Below are 18907 nucleotides of genomic sequence, written 5' to 3' on the forward strand. Positions count from 1 at the left end.
TACAATGATATACTCATCATATACACGAGGAAGATATTTTTTTCATGAATTAATGATTTTGACTTTTGCAGTGATTAAAAAGTCTAAAACATAAATAGCTAGCCAATGATATACTCGCTAAGCTAGTCAAATCTTTGTTGAATACATCATAACTTCCATGATTCTAGGAAAGAGCTAGCTGGAGCCTGGAAATGGAAATGAGATCTGAAAAAACTATTTAGTATATATTGAAACTAACGTAACTATTAGCGACTAGAGGAGATCGATCATGGAGTAAAATTTACGTAATAAGTGAGATAAATTATTATATATGTTTTTCTTTTTACATGTTGAACTATGCGACAAAAAATATATACATAATTATATACACCCGTGATATAAAGTTGGAATTCATGTTTGGCTATATGATTGGAGGGTAAAATTTTAAACTCTACAGATAGAATTAATGTTTGGCTGGTTGGCTGGGTGATGTAGTGATGTAGTGATGTGGAGAGCAGAATCGAACACAGTCAAAATGTCATGAGGGTGAGGACGAGGACCTCCTCCTACTCAGATTTCTCATGGTCATATATGGGAATCAAATCATGGAATAGATTCTTTCCCCGAAATGGGCAAACCAACAACTCACAAATAATTTCTTTTCGTACCATGTTTTTTCTTCTTCTTTTTTATTGGCTGTACCAAGTTATTCCGATAATAAATAAAACTATTTAATACTTTATTTGCTAGCTACATTATTGATCACATATCTCATAACAATGGAATTTAAGTGAAATTTTTCACAAATATGAATCATGATCACCGAATGTGGTGCATACAAATGAATAATGAATGAAATTATCCTGAATGGTCGGGGATTAGACCCCAGAAAAACCTGTGGGCTCGTTTTCTGAGAATATGGGCTTAACAGCTTTGCTGGACCAAAATTTGGTTGGGTTGGAATCAAAGTTTATGCCAACACCCTCTTGGATAGCCCAAAGATCAACTTGGAATGGTCGATAGAGAATAAATAGGCCCATCTACATTCTTGGGCCTTACTTTTGTGTTCTCGTGGCCTTTCATTTTTTATCAACAATCTTAACCAGTTAACCAAACACTAATCTCCACATTGGTTATTTGGTCAACGAAACAAAGGCGTAAATGGGCCAATCTTAATTATGAGCTTGCAAACATCTTTGTAAATTAAATTTCATATTATAGTATATATATGCTCCTTCTATTGAGGTATACCTCAACTTATTTATGTTGAGGTATGAACTTGTTGGGGCTCACATGAGTAGTTTTGTGTCAAACCGAACCGTTCATTTTTTACATCTCTATTGATATATCATTCCTGCAAAAAATTAGTCAAATTGGAAATCATTTGCCTATCTAACTTTGATCAAATAAATGAACGAACCAAATATTTAGATAGGCAAATGAAACCGTCCATTTGTTTTATCAAAGTTAGATAGGCGAATGATTTCCGATTTGGCTAATTTTTTACATGGATGATCTATCAATGGAGATGTAAAAAATGAACGGTTCAGATTGACACAAAACTACTCGTGTGAGCCCCAACAAGATCATATCTCAACATAAATAAGTTGAGGTATACCTCAATAGAAGGAGTCTTATAGTATATATATTATAAGCTAACCGCCTAGATATGACATATATGGACCTATGTAACCGACCTATATATTCTTAATTGTTGATGGCAAAAGTGACTATTATGATCATGACTTTGGTGATCATTTTCATAGTAATATGCTACTTAATTAATAGTAAGGCAAATTTTGAAGTTTTGACTCGTTGTTCAATAGACAATATGCCTCTCATAAAATTATTTTTCTAAGGGCTAAGGCAGTACGTAGCTACGGCTGGGTACCCAAGCCGACCAACAAATACTTAAATAATAAAGCTTTCATGAATCATGAAAATCGTTCACCATATTTTCAGGCTGACCAGGAAAATGAACCGAAGAATTTTTATTTTATTTTTAAGAAAGAATTAATTATTACAAAGACACTACAGAACATTAATTACGTGACTTAAGGTAGAGATAATTAGGCAAAAAAAGAAACAAAAGGGAAAATATTGAATTCAATGAATTGGCAGGTAAGGGCACCTCCCTGAGTCCTGACCCTTGTTAAGGGCATGTCTGGCGCAAGATTGCAATTTTCACATGCAGAGTTCCTAACTATTTGGGTGCTCTTTGCTCATCAACCTCAACATCAACATGGGACTTGTTTTCTGGTCAATTTCCAGACATTACTACTCCTGTTGTTGACTCCCCTAGATACCACCCAAATATATATGTACATCTACAGCTGGGCCAATGTATAACATATGCTCACCAAAAACTCCTCATGTTGTTTTTGTTCAACATTAATCAATTAAACCAAAATAAAATGAAAAATCTGAAATTTCGCAAGGAAATGTTGTCATGTGGTTGTGCATAGTGGCAATAAATCAAAGACACCAGTGGAAAAAAAATAAAAATCAATGAATATATATATATATATATATATATACATTGGCAATGTGGATATATGTCAGGATATATGTGGGTAGGTGGTGTTTGTGGTGATTACCACCTCCTCAATGGTAATTGGTAAATATATATATATGCCACAATAATAATGATGGTGGTGGACAGTGTCACAGTGGACTGGTCACTGGTGTTGGTGGTATCCATGCATATTCCATGGAGATCGAAGTTGATGATTGTGGGTTGTGATATATTTATGGCTACTTTCGGGAATGTTGGGAATAAATACTGTAGATTGTAGAAGTTCAAGTACTTTGTTCAGTATTTGATAAATAGTTGATTAGCTTAACGTTCATGTTAATATTTTATATTTATTTTCGATCGACAAAAATAACAATATTATTTTTCTCTGCATCAGGTATCTTACCTTCAAAGGGTACGTACATGTTTCAATAATTTTTCCGAAATATCCTAGTTAATCTCTATATATTTTTTAGTCTGAAGTTAATCTCTATTAATCGTTGAAATTTTCACCAATGGCTTAAAATATGGTAAATAATTTATTAAAATATTAACTGGCAAGTGCATCTCTATTTTGGGCTATTTTGGAATCTGAATCGGGTCAAAGCCCACCCGAGCAAGTTAACGGGCCGCAGACAGTCTGTTGAAACGAAGATTGCATCTTTGTTTGAAATGAATAGAATAGTTACTATTTAAGCATTATTATCTCTTGATTCTGTTCCCAAGAAGCTTCTGGTTTGTGGTGGGAGATCTCTCGCACATGCACACCACATGCATATGAACTTATGAAGCATAGCCAATTAGCCACTGTCAATCATACAATCACGTCACTAGAGAAAAGGCATGATTGTAGTTTGGTCATTTTAAATTCAAAGCTTCGAATCTTTTGTATGATCTCTAAATTCTAATTTAGTTAATAAAAAAAAAATTAAAAAAAAAATACAAGATCATTTCCTTTGTCTATGACTATCAACAACTGCTTCCCAAACCTAAAGACAGAATCCAATCAAACCCTTTTCTTCACTCATTTCCTCTTCCCATGTACAAACACTTTTTTTATTATTATAAATTATTGAATTAATATATGGATGGATGCAACTTTTGGCCGGGTACTAAACAACTTTCATCTATTCTATTATTTGGAATTGGATCCCCTGCCTTGCAGGGAAGCAAGGCAGAGGATCCAGGTCCCTATTATTTAACATGCATATGTCGGCTAGTTTGTCAGTCAGTCAGATCATAATGCAAAATTTTAGGAGAAACAAATTCATATAATATATATATATTATATAGTTCATTTTATTTAGAACTTAATTCATGTTTTCCATTCAAGAGAATCTTGTGGATAAGGTTCTTCCAAGTCACTAGTCAGTGATTCAAATGTGAAAATCAATTAAGTTTGTGCTCAAATTGTTGGTCAACTACCAGTCTAGCACATATTAATCCCATTATTGCAAGGGAATAATGTTCATGAGGCAAAAGGATCAAGTGTCAATATGAATATATGAGTATTAAAAAGGTATGATTAAGCAATAATAATCTTGTTGTATATATATTAACATGTCCTGGTTGCCCAAACATAACAATTTCAGGTTACAAAAATCTCTATATATATATTTTACTATTTTATATCTTCTGGTTACAAAAACATGTAGGCATGTACACATACAAACACAGAGTCACATGCAAAGGAACACAGATTGCAATTTTTCTTTTTCTTTTTGAATAATGGCTACTGAGTTCCCTATAACATTCTTAATAATTGATCCAATATTTCAATGGGGGTACAATGGTCCATTACCTTTTTCTACTTTAGACTACTATAGCTTACCTCTAATGATCTCCATGATCTACATTGGGAAAAACATAAAACAGAGACCCAAATATAGCTCATGCATTTTTCCAGGAAACGACATTCTTTGAAAGAGATTTCAACAACTGCGGCAAGTTAAATGTTGAGTACTTAACATATATTATTGCAATACATGAATTTATGACTTGCAGATAACATTCTGCAATGTAGCTCTTCTTTTTATTTTTTTATCTTGGTACGAAGGAAGGGAGTTTATTCAACCAATTAAAACACAAAAGGCTTGCAAGACCAAAACACATACCACAAGAAAACAAGTCTAAACCTTCAGCAAGTAGCTGCAAAACCAAATATCAGAACGACAGAACCCCCAACTTCCACAAATAAGCCTGATTCTCCTTTGATAATCGATTTCTTAAAATGATTATTAATTATTTTGTAGTCATGTAGATATGTTTTTTTTTTTCCTAATTTAAGAAAGAAAATAAGAATCGAATTTTTATCGTGAGTGTGAGAAGATAAGTGATTTATCATTAGAGCAAGAAACTTGTTAGATCAGTTTTATATCAATATGTATGGATAATGTGATATGAAGACAATTAAACTAAATAGTGTAAACATTTTTTAACAGTAGAGAGGAACAAATATCATGAAATTCTAATTGTATATATATATATATATATATATATATTTATATATGCATGTTTTAAGTCATTCCAATCGACATTACTTTTGGTTTGTTTGGTATCCTCAAAACATGCATGAACCGAGGGTGGCTTGTCTTCACATGATCGTACCCTCATCCATAATATCAAATATGGTCCACATACAAGCATGATCTTCAATCCTAGCTAGCATGGACCTGTATCTACAGTTTGATGATAGAGCCTTTGGACCATCCATGATGCGTACCCCTAAATTCCCTAATTGAAGTAATAGGGGAAAATTGCCTCTATCAAGTAGTTATAGGGCATTTATTATAATTGACTACTCCCTGAAAAATACCAAATTGATGATTCTAATAGGGGAGACAAAGATTCAGGTACTGCTAGCGACAACTAGAAATGAATCATAATTGAATTTTCAAAACCCAAAAGTCTGGCATAAATTAACAGTGTCCTAAATCAGCATATTAATTAACCCAAATAAGTTCATTGAATTGTTGACCCAAAAAATAAAAAAGTTCATTGAATTGAACATTCAATTCATAGAACACATAAAAGCAATGGGAGCCATCACAGAATCACTAAAAATATCCTTAATCAAAACATAAATGCAAAGACAATGACAAGAAAACTAAAAAAGATAAGAGACATGGTCAAGTACTACAAGATCAGCTGCTTAATTGGGTGTGTGTCTCTCTCTCTCTCTCTCTCTCTCTCTCCTCTCTCTCTCTCTCTCTATATATATATATATTTTTTATTCCTTTTCCTTTTCTCTCTTCTTAATTGTTTTGGCTGTATGAAATGTTTGCTTGGGTGACATTTACCATCTTGTGGCTGTCCTGTCCCAGTTACAGTGTCTGCAGTATTAGTAAAAATTCAATATGCGTACAGATATTCAACTTCTGGTGTAAGTAAATAACTCATAAGTGGACCTGATTTTGTTACCTATGAATTGAATGGAATTAATTAACTCAAATTCAGACCATGGTTTTATGCAGATGCATGTATAGCCTTCTCATCCTGACAGAAATTTATGATCGAGTGACCCTAACATTCTCTCTCTCTCTCTCTCTCTCTCTCTCTCTCTCTCTCTCTCTCTCTCTCTCTCTATAACTCATACAATTAACTTGTTAACTTATGTTCTACCAAAAAAAAAAAAACTTGATAAGTTATGGACCTCAGGCTACCATGTGCTGCAACTCTCATCATACTATATATAGCTCCCAGCCAAAGGCAAAGGTAGGTGCCCAAGGACCAAAGCTTATCTTCTCCCACACCCCACCTCATGCCACCATGCATGTTGAGCTGTATACCATTTCAATTATTAGTATTAATAAGCCCCACCTCAAGCTTTAAATTTCCTCCTCACCTTCTCTCTCTTAAATGACAAATGCTAAAGTGATTACATTTATTCAAAATCTATTTATGAATGATTATACGTATTTAAAGTTTATTCTAAAATTTTGTACTCATGAGAGTTTTATGCTTTATCCTTTATCCAAACTAAATACTGCACACTACTTGACATGGGTCATTAAAATATCCTTTTCTCAAACTGTATCAACTATTTTAATCTTTATGTACGTGATCATGAGCCCCAAATCTTTTGTCAATAAAAAAAAACACACACACAGTCACACATGTTATCTTAATAGACAGTGTACTATTATATATTGTGAATCTTGTGATGTGGCAATAATACAATGAAAATTCCAGGAAGCATGAAATGATCGAAAATGAGAGTTGTCCAACCTCTCATCACCCCAAGTCAATCTAGCTACAATCCCAAAACCCACGTTAGGGGCAAAACCGTCCTAAAAAAGGAATATGACTCTTTATAAATAAACCTACTGAGTCAGTGAGACCCCATGCCCAAACCTGACATCACATAACTCGATCAACACACACAGCTTCACGCCTTCACGTACTAGTGCAATTCATCACTTCCATTTCTACTACTATTTTAGACAAAGAAACAAACATTTTGCAAACACTTCTGAGAGATCGAGATATAGAGAGAGAGTTTCAAACCTTTCAAAGATGGGAACAGCTGTACGCCTGCACCTGATAGTTGCTGTAGTCTTCGCCGCTACTTGGGCCGTTTGGGCCTGTCCACCGTCGGACCGGGCCGCCCTTCTCGCATTCAAAGCGGCCCTCCACGAGCCTTATCTCGGAATCTTCAACTCTTGGACCGGCACCGACTGTTGCCACAAATGGTACGGCGTTAGCTGCGACCTCGAGACCCGTCGGGTCGCCGACATAAACCTCCGAGGCGAGTCCGAGGACCCAATCTTCGAGCGGGCCCACCGAACTGGGTACATGACCGGCTCGATCTCTCCCGCCATCTGCAAGCTCACCCGCCTCTCCAGCGTCACCATCGCCGACTGGAAGGGAATCTCCGGCCAGATTCCTCCGTGTATCACAACGTTGCCGTTTCTCCGAATCCTCGACCTCATCGGAAACCGAATCTCCGGCGAGATTCCTTTCGGTATCGGCCGCCTCCAGCGACTCACGGTCCTTAACGTTGCCGATAACCTCATCACCGGCAGAATCCCGGCGTCGCTCACGAGTCTCTCCAGTCTGATGCACCTCGACCTCCGAAACAACCGAATCTCAGGCGAGCTACCTCGAGATTTCGGTCGACTCAGTATGCTGAGCCGGGCTTTGCTGAGCCGAAACCTGCTCACTGGAACAATCCCGAGTTCGATTTCGCAAATTTACCGTCTGGCGGATCTGGATCTTTCTCTAAACCAGCTTTCGGGTCCGATTCCGCCGTCAATAGGCAAAATGGCGGTTCTCGCAACGTTAAATCTGGACTGTAACAAAATATCGGGCAGACCAGCTTTCGGGTCCGATTCCGCCGTCAATAGGCAAAATGGCGGTTCTCGCAACGTTAAATCTGGACTGTAACAAAATATCGGGCAGTATACCCCCGAGTTTGGTCGTATCGGGAATTAGCAACTTGAACTTGAGCCAAAACTCGCTCAAGGGTTCTATACCGAATGTGTTTGGGCCGAGATCGTACTTCACCATGATCGATTTATCGTACAATAAGCTAAAGGGTTCGATCCCGATGTCGATATCTTCGGCGTCGTATATCGGGCACTTGGATTTGAGCCATAACCACCTCTGTGGAAAAATTCCGGCCGGGTCGCCGTTCGATCATCTGGAAGCGTCGTCGTTTAGTTACAACGATTGTCTGTGTGGCAAGCCATTAAGAGCTTGCTTTGTGTGTTTAACGTTTAATTACGTTAAATTTATTAAAACCTTGCGTTGTTATTATTGTAAGATACTCATGGACATTAGGCCTTGTTCTATTAGGATTAGACTAAGTACTTTACTTAAGTTGCAAGTAATAAGGAGATTAACTCAAAACCACTACATAACCAGTCCACATAAGGATGAAATCCTAAACCAGTATGAACTAGGATTAATTGGATACCAACACTATGTGTTGTATACTAAACATAACTAAATAAGACTTTATATAGGAGTCTAATTAGGATTGAGACAGAGGTACCTTAGTGGGAGGACACTCGGGATCTCAAGACCCTATATAAAGCATAGGTCCCCAGCCACACAGTTACTTGAGCTATTCATTCACTGCCCCATCTTGTGTGAAGTTCTGAAGCATTGTGCTGGCTGGAAGACTTGTGCATTGTGACTATCATCGGCATCATCAGGTATGTATTGCTGTGTGATTACCTGTTATGACAAGCATGATTAATTCATAGAATGCAGAACATATACATATATATATATTTTTGATTTGTGCTTATGAGTTGTGTATACTAAAAGATGTATAAAGAAACTTACAATTATGATCACAATTGAAGTGCTCGTTTTTCATGCACGTATTTTTGCATGAATGGAGAATTAGGTTGGGGCCCAGTTAATCACGGAGTCACGGGCCACCCATCATCTTTGAGTCTTGCGATTGAAAGGAAAAAAGGGTAAATTATGTCAACTCATTACATGCAAATATGTTGATATTGATGTGACCATTACCAAGAAAATGCCTTAGAATTTAGAAATGAAGTCACTTTCCCATTTGAAGTTGAAGAACATCAACTTGTGTACTTTTGCAATGTGATGGTAAAAGCAACATTCAATAATTGAAGAGAAAACTATTTACATTAGTACATTACCATACCCCACTTTTGAAATTCAAAAATCTTGCATGCATATTCCCTTTATGTCTTCAAAATCTTACCACATTTTCATCATGATTCATTTAGATCTTTTAGTGAAACTCGTAAAGGGACAAAAAGAATTTGGAAGAGCACTTTCTCACCTGAAAAGCTCCCCAAAGTATTGTTTTCTAGCATCATATTCTTCTGATCAATTTATTGACATAGTAATTACCAAATGAGTATAATTATTGCTATAATAAATATACATCAACTCAGTTAACGTTATTGTATAAGTTAGAGTAGACTAGTCACAAGCTGAATGCCAGAAAATCATTGCACTCCATTACTCCAACATCAGAACAAAACCCAATTGGCCATTTGCACACAGCTGTTGACAATACATTTTACAATTCCACGTAATACATGGTTATAGCGAAAGACAGCACACGTGAAGCATTGGTGAGATATTGACAGCCCAAGGCCCAACAGTACTATTCGCATTCAAGAAAGAGGGGTCCAAACGGTGAACACCAAGTGTACACGCACACCTGGAATGAATGGCTTGCCACATGCCAAGATGACCATGTTATGAAGCATCGGTGGCAACACAAATACATTGATTATTCAAGTATTTCTCATATTATATGCTCTCGTGCTGCCAACACAGAATAGTAATGGCCACCTCATACCAAAATTTGTCAAAAGGATAGATTGGATTGTAATCCAAGTTACATTAACTGTGTGCCCTCTCAAAGTGTTAATTCTCTTAACAATTAAACAACATTACCAAAGTTTGCACTAAAATAGATATGAATCAAAATGAATTACCAACAATCTAGGGTTCAGTCATCTGCTTCAATGATCTTGGTGCCTAATCCCTTGAGACCCTCTGGTGGAACCTCTGTAACAGTTACTAGAGAATAAAGCTCCTCCTTGGCATCTTCCTCATCATTTCTTTTCCGGGCAATGCGGACACGAACCCTCCTTGGCACACTTCGGATACCACGGCTCCAAATGACCTTGTTCAGCTTCACATCAACCCTGACGTCAGTGGTTCCCATAGCCTTCTGAGCAAACTTCCGAATCTCCTTTATGGCATTCGGTGCCTTCTTTTTGAATGTGCTACAAAAGAACAAACAAGCACATCAGTAAAAAATTTATCTGATGTAATACAAACTCATTTCGGACAAGGTCTGCAAAGAAATTCTAATATGAAAATACAAAAACAAAGCATGGCAGTATGTGTGATAGTGGGAACACAAGGACTTGAGAAATATGCAATGATGTTTATTTTAGATCACACTTTATTTTATCACAACTGTCAAGCTCTTTTTAAGGATAAACAAATAGCATACACACAGTTATGTACCATTAACATGCATAATCAAATCATGATGGCATCAATGTGATGACAAACAGTGGGAGCCTACAAGCATGGAGATTGTCTTGACTGCTATTTCCAAAATAATTCTTTTACTCGTACCATTCCCACCCACATGAAATCTGATTTGCATTTACACCTTCTAATATCAATACAAAATTGCATACACAACGAAACACACTACCACTCAACTTCAATGACTACACATATCATTTGATTATTTTTGTTATTTATGAGAATACACATATCATTTGATTGGGAAGCAGGGATAGCATCAAGTCGAATCCTTAACATCAGAGGCTTTGTGAGATTATTGGGTTCAAGTAGTTCAACCAATAATACTGTTAATGATAACTTATGAAACTACAGGAAAACCTGATTTCAAAAACCAATTTACATAATCAAATTGAAGACCCAGTTCTTCTACAAGGCAGTAACTCAAGAAATTTATAGAGACTTTTTCATCTGCATATGCTAAAAACTGCAAAAATATAGGCCAAATTCTATCTCACAGTACACGATGGCAAACCATGTAATTCTGGAGAAACCAAGGGAATTCTGTCTAAGTTGCTAAGTAGAACAGAATCTAACCATGAGTTAAAGTGTTCACAAGCCATGTCTTGCATCTAATCAATATACTTCAGCCATGAATTTCAAAATTTAAATAAGTTTCCTTATTCATCTTATGCTGCCTACATAAACATTTCAAAACAGACATGGAAGCTCCATTGAACCAGTGGGTATGGGCAAAGTTGCTTAAAGGTCATATCAAAAGCTACTATGGTACAGGGACACAAATATTGGGCTTTGGGCTTCTCCAAAAGATAATTTTATTTTCTTATTACATACAATTAACTTCAATCCTAAATCCAAGCCACATCTAATTAAGCCAATATAGCATTAGCAGCTAAATTGAGCCCCAATGTTCGCCACGACATACATTATTTACAGATTACTATAGGGAAGTGAGTCATACGTGTGAGCTATTTCAGATAAAAATCAAGGTTACAGATAAAGAAGAAATTTAAATTTAAAGGGTTAAATACATACCATCCATGGAGGCGCTTGTGAAGGTTGATGGTGTACTCTCTGGTGACGACCTCTTCTTTTCTACCTCGGCCCGACTTGTCCGCCATTGTATCTTTGAAGCTCTGCGCCGAAAAGTAAAACCCTAAAACCCTGAACGACGAGGCAAAATCTACAAACCCTAGATGAAACGGTTTATATAGCGGTTGGGTTGTGGTTCAAATAGAAAGGCCCTAGGTTTATTGGACTGGCTACGAACTCTGCCGGAGGCGGCCCAGTTCAGAAGATATGGGCCAGGTTTTTCTTGTAAGTATTGGGCCGGGATTATTTCCAGGATTTTCTGATGCCTATGATATAATTTTCACATTTATTTAAAAATTTCTCTCTTTATGAGAACTTTCCACAACCACATGTGTTATAATCTTGAATGCAACATGATAAACATGCTCGATATTCATATTTATGCTTTTCCTCATAATTAGGGTTATTGGATTGAATTTTTGTGAACATTCACATATTTTTGATCTAAATAATTTAGTTATGTTTGTGTATAATCAATTAATCATCGATACAAGCCGCTCAAAGCAAATTGCACAACCAAAATCTAATACATAAAGTTTAAGAGATTGAACAAGTCTATCTGCATAAACCCATGGCACTGAGAACTACCCAGCAGTACAATGTTTCATATTTCAGATTCTGAACATCCTCACGGGTCATGAAGAAGAAGAAGCACACTGCAGTCGAATCATTTTCGACATAGCTACAGTGAAGCTTTTTTATCGCATGGATACTAATGAGTCATCGGGAACCTAAAGCAAGCAGAAGATGAATATACAAAATGAATACTACAAGTAAATAGACTAATAATAATGACTAATGCCCCAACTTCTACGCTCTGGGATTGTGCAAAAGTGATTTAAGGAATTTGAAGTAACAACTGCCATCATGATGAGAAAGCCAATATAAACAATTTGTTATTCAAATGATCTGCTCTGGTTTCCATAATTCTGATTTCTGTCCAAACTTAGGAAGTTGAAATGTTGAGATAAACAGTATAAGATTCATCCCTGAAGCTTGAAAAAGGTGCTAGAAGAAAATTCCTTGTCCCCCCTTTAGCCACAAAGCTGATAGGATGGTACTGACTTATTCCACTACTCATTACAAAGCTGGCTGCCTGATTGAATCCAGCCTCCGATGACCCTGAACTGCAGCCGAGCTTCAAGCTTGCAGTGGACTCGTACTTTGCACTATGCACAAAGCAACCCTTATCACTTTCTGACTCTAAGGATACAGTGGCAGTCTTTCCATCCAAACCTTGAACCAAACGGAAAACTGAAGTGCCCTTACTACTGGAAGAATCTGCTACCGCAAGGTTCTTGTCTTTCCCTTCCTGCACTACAACCATTCCTGGAAGGTCAAACAGTTCTAGCATGACTGATTTGCCAATAGCATCTTTCACTGTAGAAAGTTTTGTTGACGAGTCATTTAAAATGAGTCTGAAAGTGGCGTGAACAGCAGCGTCAGTGCCAGCTTCGGGAAACTTGTCCAGTTGAATCGATTGGTTTGAGGTAGCTAAGGCAAACGTTGAATTTTCATAATCTTGGGAGAAGGAAACCAAATAATTATTGTTCGAGGAAGGGATTGGAGTTATCCAGTCTGAAAGAGACTTAGCTGACTCAGTTTTAATGTCCCAGTCACCACTTGTATGACCGGCGAGCAGATACGGACCATAAAGAATTGCTTGGATTGATGCATACTCAGGCCGATCATCTGAATTTCATTCAAAGGACATTTTCAGTTATATATCATTCATGAAAAAAAAATCTTTTGCTTATTGATGGAAATATACGATAAAGCATGTATACTAGGGATTGGCAGATGTATAAACTTGTTAAAAGTTATAATAAAGCTACCTTTAATAGGCTCTGTTCTTAGACGAATGGGTAGCTGAAGGGTTAATGTGTCATCATTGCTCCATTTTCTTGTGACTGAGAGGAAACTACCTGCATTTGGAAGAGAAAAGTAATATTGATTAAGTCTATAATATGCACCAAAAATACCAATGGAAAGAGGTTCAAATGAACATTGAACTGAATTGATGCCCAGGTCGAGAATCCAAAATGCAACAGCAGAAATAGAAAGGAAATTAGAATTGTATCTCACACCTGGAGCTGGTAGTGGTAGATTTTGACCATTCAATGTTGCCTTTGCACCATTTGAATCAGTCCAAATTGGCATTCGCAAGTTCAAGGTAGATGATTTGCCTCCCCCCTGCATCAATTAGATCCAGTATAGAATGAGAAAACATTCAATCTTATAGGTTACAGTGGACCTGGTATGATGCAAAAATTCCTTTTCTCCTCCCATTCCCAGAATCAAACAAAGCATCTAAAAGAAGAAAAATCATAGATCCACTGTAACTTCTGTATGAATCATTGGATAATGTTAATGCCACTGTCGATGTAAAATATACCTCCTTTGAAGAAAATGTTAATGAAACTCTAAGGTAAGGATCTGATGAACTGACATGATCAACGGCCTGATTACACATTATTTGTCCAGATTTCCAATCAAGCGAGCTTGATATATACTGGATAATGTACAGACCAGGAACTTCTCCTTCCTCTTCAAAATAGATGGAATCTCCTAACTTTGAGAATGATTCAATTCCTAAAAAGCATCAAGAAGTAACACAAAACTGATGGTTATTAGGCAGTACCTATTACAGCAACAAGTGGATTAGCCATCTAAACTGCTTCAATCGGAACAAACTCAAAATGAGAAAGCATATAACCAGGATATAAAGATCATGCAAATTTTACAAGTTAGTGGAAACTGAAATTCCCTGAAAGGAAAATAGTTAAATAGGACAAGCAATCTAATACCAGTGCCGTAGCAGCACCAGAAAGACTCAATCGGTTTTCCCCAACCATGATAGCTTCTCGCCTTGGAATTTCCACGACCTAGTGGGAGCATGTAAATCATGACTCCAGGCTCTGTTCCTCTTTGGATACCTAGCACGCCATTTGTCAGAGCTCGCTCATAATAATCCGCATATGCCATTTCTTTGGTCCATCTAAATAGGGTTCGAGAAACCTACAAGATCAGTGAGATGTGCTAAATTTGCAGCAGTACCAAGGCTAATGGTAAATAAAATGAAAACTATAAGGTGAATGGTGAAGTTATAAAACAGCAAAAGTAAACTAAGATCTAACAGCAAATATCATGTGATATATAAGATAAGCCTTTGAGTACTAGGGGAAAGGGTGACATCCCAGCCCAGGATCTCACTTTATAAGATAGAATAGATATTAAAAGCAATCAATCAACTTCCCACATAAATTATAAAATATTCATGAGAAGCCTTGAGAATGAAAAACAACTGGCATACCTTCAGCATGTTATAAGTTGTGCATGATTCCTCATTCTCTGAAGTTAGAGTGGTTGCCAATCTCTTAGGGTCTGACCTGTAAAGCAAATTCAGGATAAGAAACTAGCCATAGCCAGAATAAATGATGCATCTAGATGTTTTAACCACTCATGGTAGCAATGGAGATTCAAGCAAAAAGAGGAGCTCATTATGAATGAACTGAAATTGAAACTTCAAAAGCATTAATTTTAGTACCAGAACTCTCTAACTGATGTCCCTCCCGTTGCATAGCTGTGAGAGGAGTTAACAATGTCCATAAAGAAAATCCCTATATCCTGACAGATCAAGATTTTTGATAAATGTTAAAAAAAGGAAAATCTTCTCTAATAAGATAAACCCTTGTAGTTTAGATGCTCTATAAATATTTACCTTATAAAGTGGATCACCAGTGATTTCATACCGCATTTGAGAACCAATAACAACTGGGATATGTGTATTAGTGTGATAACCAGTGATGTCATCAGCCTACAAATATAAAAATTACTTGATGAGAGGTATTCCAAGAGATGAGGTTTAGAAAATGCTAGAAACTTAAATGTCAGCCATAGCTAGAGACAGAAAAAGCAAGAACCAGTCGATCTTTCTACCACTATTTCAGATTATGGCCATGTGTGTCCAAAGTCCCAAAAATATTGAAAGGAAATAGAAAACATCTGAGTGATTACATCTAATACAAAGGACCAATGCAGGACTTATTCCTGCAATTTCACACAGGAGGTGCACTGGAATACCATTTGATCACAAGGCCTCTACTCAGCAGTTTGAACCAGAATTAGAAACCATGGCAGATGACATTATCTAAGGGAAAAACGTCTCACTTTCAGGACTGGAGACAAACTCCCACTCTTCTAGCATACTAGCAACAATGTTTGGAGCAGTATTAGTTTCTCAAAAGGAAGACCAATTTCCCTTTGGTGCTTGTTCTATTTTACCAAGGGAAGAGAAAGCAAAACAAAATCCTTGAGAAACCTAAGGGCCACCCAGAGATATTTAACAGAAAATAATGGTTACCTGTACTGCCAGCAATCCTAGAAAGCATGGTTTGTCGAAAAGATGAGCCAACAACAAATGCTTTGTATCTCCCTGAGCATAGTAACAAGAAAGGTAAATATCACAAACCAATTTTCACAATATTACAAGTACTTCACATATACATGGAAATTACAGTAATAATATGGTACCAGGGACTTACTGAACCAACCAAAAAAAAATATCAGTTAAAAACCTATATTGATCTACCACCATTTACATCATACAAGGTAACTTCTCATGTATCCATGGTAATCCTTCATTATATAAATATATATATTTCTAACCTTTGTGACCAACAATTGGATTAGTAAATTTGGGCATGGATTCCATTAAAATAGTAAATTCAATGAAACTTCTACACGAGCTTTTTCCTAGTGTCTTGACATAACAAGCGAAGGTTATAGGTAATCTTACTTACCGTGATAGCATATAAATTATAAAGAACATCGTTCATGCCACCGGTTTCTTCATTAAGTGACTGATAATGTCTTTCTACAGTGTACTTTAATATCACATTCCTAACACGGTTGTAAAAGTACTCAACCATCCATTTCATCGTATCTAACGCTTCAGCATTATTAGCAAATGTATACTGATCCAATAGACCCGCCAAGATCTGATAAAGTAAACATGTTGAAAAGCTAATCAGATGAATTTTTGATCAAAATGAAGTAATTGCTCTAGTAAAACAAATTTAAAAGATTGTACCTTGTGAATGGTGTAATAAGGAGCCCAGATAGGCTTAACGGCTTCAAATTTATCAAATTCCTCAGATGGAAAAGCAGAAAGATATCCAGAGCCAATTTTCTTCTGACAAAGAGATAGATCGGACACTATTGCAGACATTTTATCTCTGAGAGTATGATTATGAGTGCTAGCCCACATTTGTGCTGATGCACTCAAGTAATGCCCTTCAAGATACAAAAAAGAAAAAGAAAAGCTATTCGTTATACAACATACAAGCTATTTCATTTTATGAGAAGACATGAATGAAGAAAATGTATTAATACGTGACAAAAGACAAATTACACAAAAACTGTGATCAGCAAGATTAACAATGTGAAGAGAAGAAAACAAAAAGAATGAGTTAACAATAAGACTAACCTACAAAATGACCCCGAAGCTCACAAGTCGGGTCCTCCCACCCCGTAAATGGTGTCCCAGGGGTTGGCAAACCTGCTGTCTTTCGAAAGCTCCAAAGTAAACTATCCGAATCTAACATCAATAGGTACTCCAAATTTGTTTGCTGCGCCCGCCCATGCTGTGAATTTGGATCCAACCACACATCATGCAATGACACTTCCTTAAGAAAACCTCCAGAGGCCTCAGAATTCCCTGAATTTTTCATATTCCGGTACATCATTGCCCATTCATATTCATCTTCTTCCCTCAATATCTTTCTTGGAAGCAAGTCCAACCACGCAGAATTATCGGTTGGTGTCAAGTGGTAGTGTGAGAACATCTCTTCCTTCAACGTTTCATTATTGGAAGATAAAAGCGCATACCGAACAGTATGAGATGCAGTAACGCTGTTTGTGCACTCCTTTCCCATAGCAAAACCACATAGCAGAAAGATGACAAACACGACTAACAAATCAATAACCACAAAAAACTTCATTTTCACCAAAATCCCAGATTAAAAATTACCCAAATGTGCTTGAAAGAAAGTAAAAGAAATACCAAAAAAATCAATAAACAGTAAATTGAGTTCAAGCTCAACTGCCAATGATCATGATATTTAATTTCAACAAACACCAGAAAACAAAATCTTTAAAAGTGACTGACTTCAATAAGAAAACAGACCAAAGCACCAGAAACCAAGAACTTTGAGCTCAGAAATTCAAGTAAAGAAAATCAAAACACCCATTTGAGCAAGAACCCAGATGACAGGGAACTCCAACCACAGTCTGAGTACAAATTCAATAAATAAGAGTATAATTGAAAAGGAATGGCTACAAAAAGTTAAAAGCAGAAGCACATGTGTGAGTGAGAGTGAGAGTGAGGGCCTATATATACACACACGCAAACAGAGAGAGAGAGAAGCTAGAGTCCAAGATAGCAAGCTATATCCGAAATCATCTCGTGAAAGCTAAGAAAAATGGTTTCCGTGTAAAGTGAATTTAGAATATTCAAAACCCAATAATTCTACAGAGAGAGATATTTACTATATGTCTATATCTATGTATGTACAAACTACACACAGAGAATGAAATGAAAGATCGAAGGAGAGAGGTAGGAGTCACGGATACGGTGTCGTCTTTTGAGGAGAGGTTTTGACCAAGTGTGGTTTGTGGTTCGTGGGTTGAAGTTATCTGAAGCTCAAAAGAAAGACACAGAGCACCAAGTCACCAACCGAAGACGACCCGGTTGCCATTGTTTGTTGAGCTCCCAATACTTCCATAATTGCCTTCTTTTCGCTCCACTTTTGACTGATATTTCTACTGGCCAAAGAAAAAAAAAAAAAAAAACTTTCACCTCTTGTTTTTTTTTTTTCCCTATTTTTTTTTTAAATTTTAATTATCAATTTTAATTTTTCCTCATCTTTTTTAAGGTTGTAAACTTGTAAACAAAGAAAGTAAAAAAATTCAGGAAGAAAATTGTCCTATTTGACTGCTATAAATTGTTAACATCAGAAAATGAAAATAGTTGAAAATCTCAAGTAACAGGCTGAGCCGCTAAATAAGCTAAATCCTGTTAGTAAATTAAGTCCTATAGAAAATTTGTTTTGGAAAGGTTTGTGGACTTTTTATTTATCCACAAAACTTTTTATTTTTGATGCATTTTTTATAAATAAAATATGAACACATCGATTGATATTCAATTTTTATCAATGAGAAATGAATTCTAAACCGGAAATGAAAAAGTCAACCTAATCATAGTCAATTTGTTGACCAGAAAATCATAATAAAAAACAAAATATAAAATAATTATAA

At 36.4% G+C, this 18907-nt stretch overlaps 3 protein-coding genes across 3 annotated transcripts; 1 reads left to right on the top strand and 2 right to left on the bottom strand.

Annotated features, from left to right (window-relative positions):
• The first annotated feature begins 6773 nt into the window (after positions 1 to 6773).
• LOC147296112 (uncharacterized) lies at positions 6774 to 8296 on the top strand. Its single transcript, XM_086228184.1, has 3 exons — positions 6774 to 7751; positions 7840 to 8198; positions 8291 to 8296. The coding sequence occupies exons 1-3, from the start codon at positions 7010 to 7012 to the stop codon at positions 8294 to 8296; spliced, it is 1107 nt and encodes a 368-aa protein (XP_086084310.1). The 5' UTR covers positions 6774 to 7009.
• Positions 8297 to 9788: 1492 nt separating this feature from the next.
• On the bottom strand, positions 9789 to 11691 carry LOC147296113 (large ribosomal subunit protein eL31-like). Its single transcript, XM_086237814.1, has 2 exons — positions 11534 to 11691; positions 9789 to 10224 (listed from the first exon to the last, which is right to left on the bottom strand). Exons 1-2 carry the CDS (start codon positions 11617 to 11619, stop codon positions 9945 to 9947), a joined length of 366 nt encoding a protein of 121 aa, XP_086093940.1. The 5' UTR covers positions 11620 to 11691; the 3' UTR covers positions 9789 to 9944.
• A 369-nt stretch (positions 11692 to 12060) lies between these two features.
• LOC147296114 (uncharacterized) lies at positions 12061 to 18356 on the bottom strand. The gene is made up of 12 exons (XM_086237802.1): positions 17079 to 18356; positions 16683 to 16885; positions 16393 to 16590; positions 15954 to 16025; positions 15312 to 15407; positions 15138 to 15217; positions 14904 to 14979; positions 14398 to 14608; positions 13986 to 14182; positions 13678 to 13783; positions 13426 to 13515; positions 12061 to 13282 (listed from the first exon to the last, which is right to left on the bottom strand). The coding sequence occupies exons 1-12, from the start codon at positions 17590 to 17592 to the stop codon at positions 12537 to 12539; spliced, it is 2589 nt and encodes an 862-aa protein (XP_086093928.1). The 5' UTR covers positions 17593 to 18356; the 3' UTR covers positions 12061 to 12536.
• Between the last annotated feature and the right edge of the window lie 551 nt (positions 18357 to 18907).

Source organism: Dryas octopetala, chromosome 1, assembly GCF_963921425.1.
Source record: "Dryas octopetala chromosome 1, drDryOcto1.1, whole genome shotgun sequence".
NCBI classification, from domain to species: Eukaryota; Viridiplantae; Streptophyta; class Magnoliopsida; order Rosales; family Rosaceae; genus Dryas; species Dryas octopetala.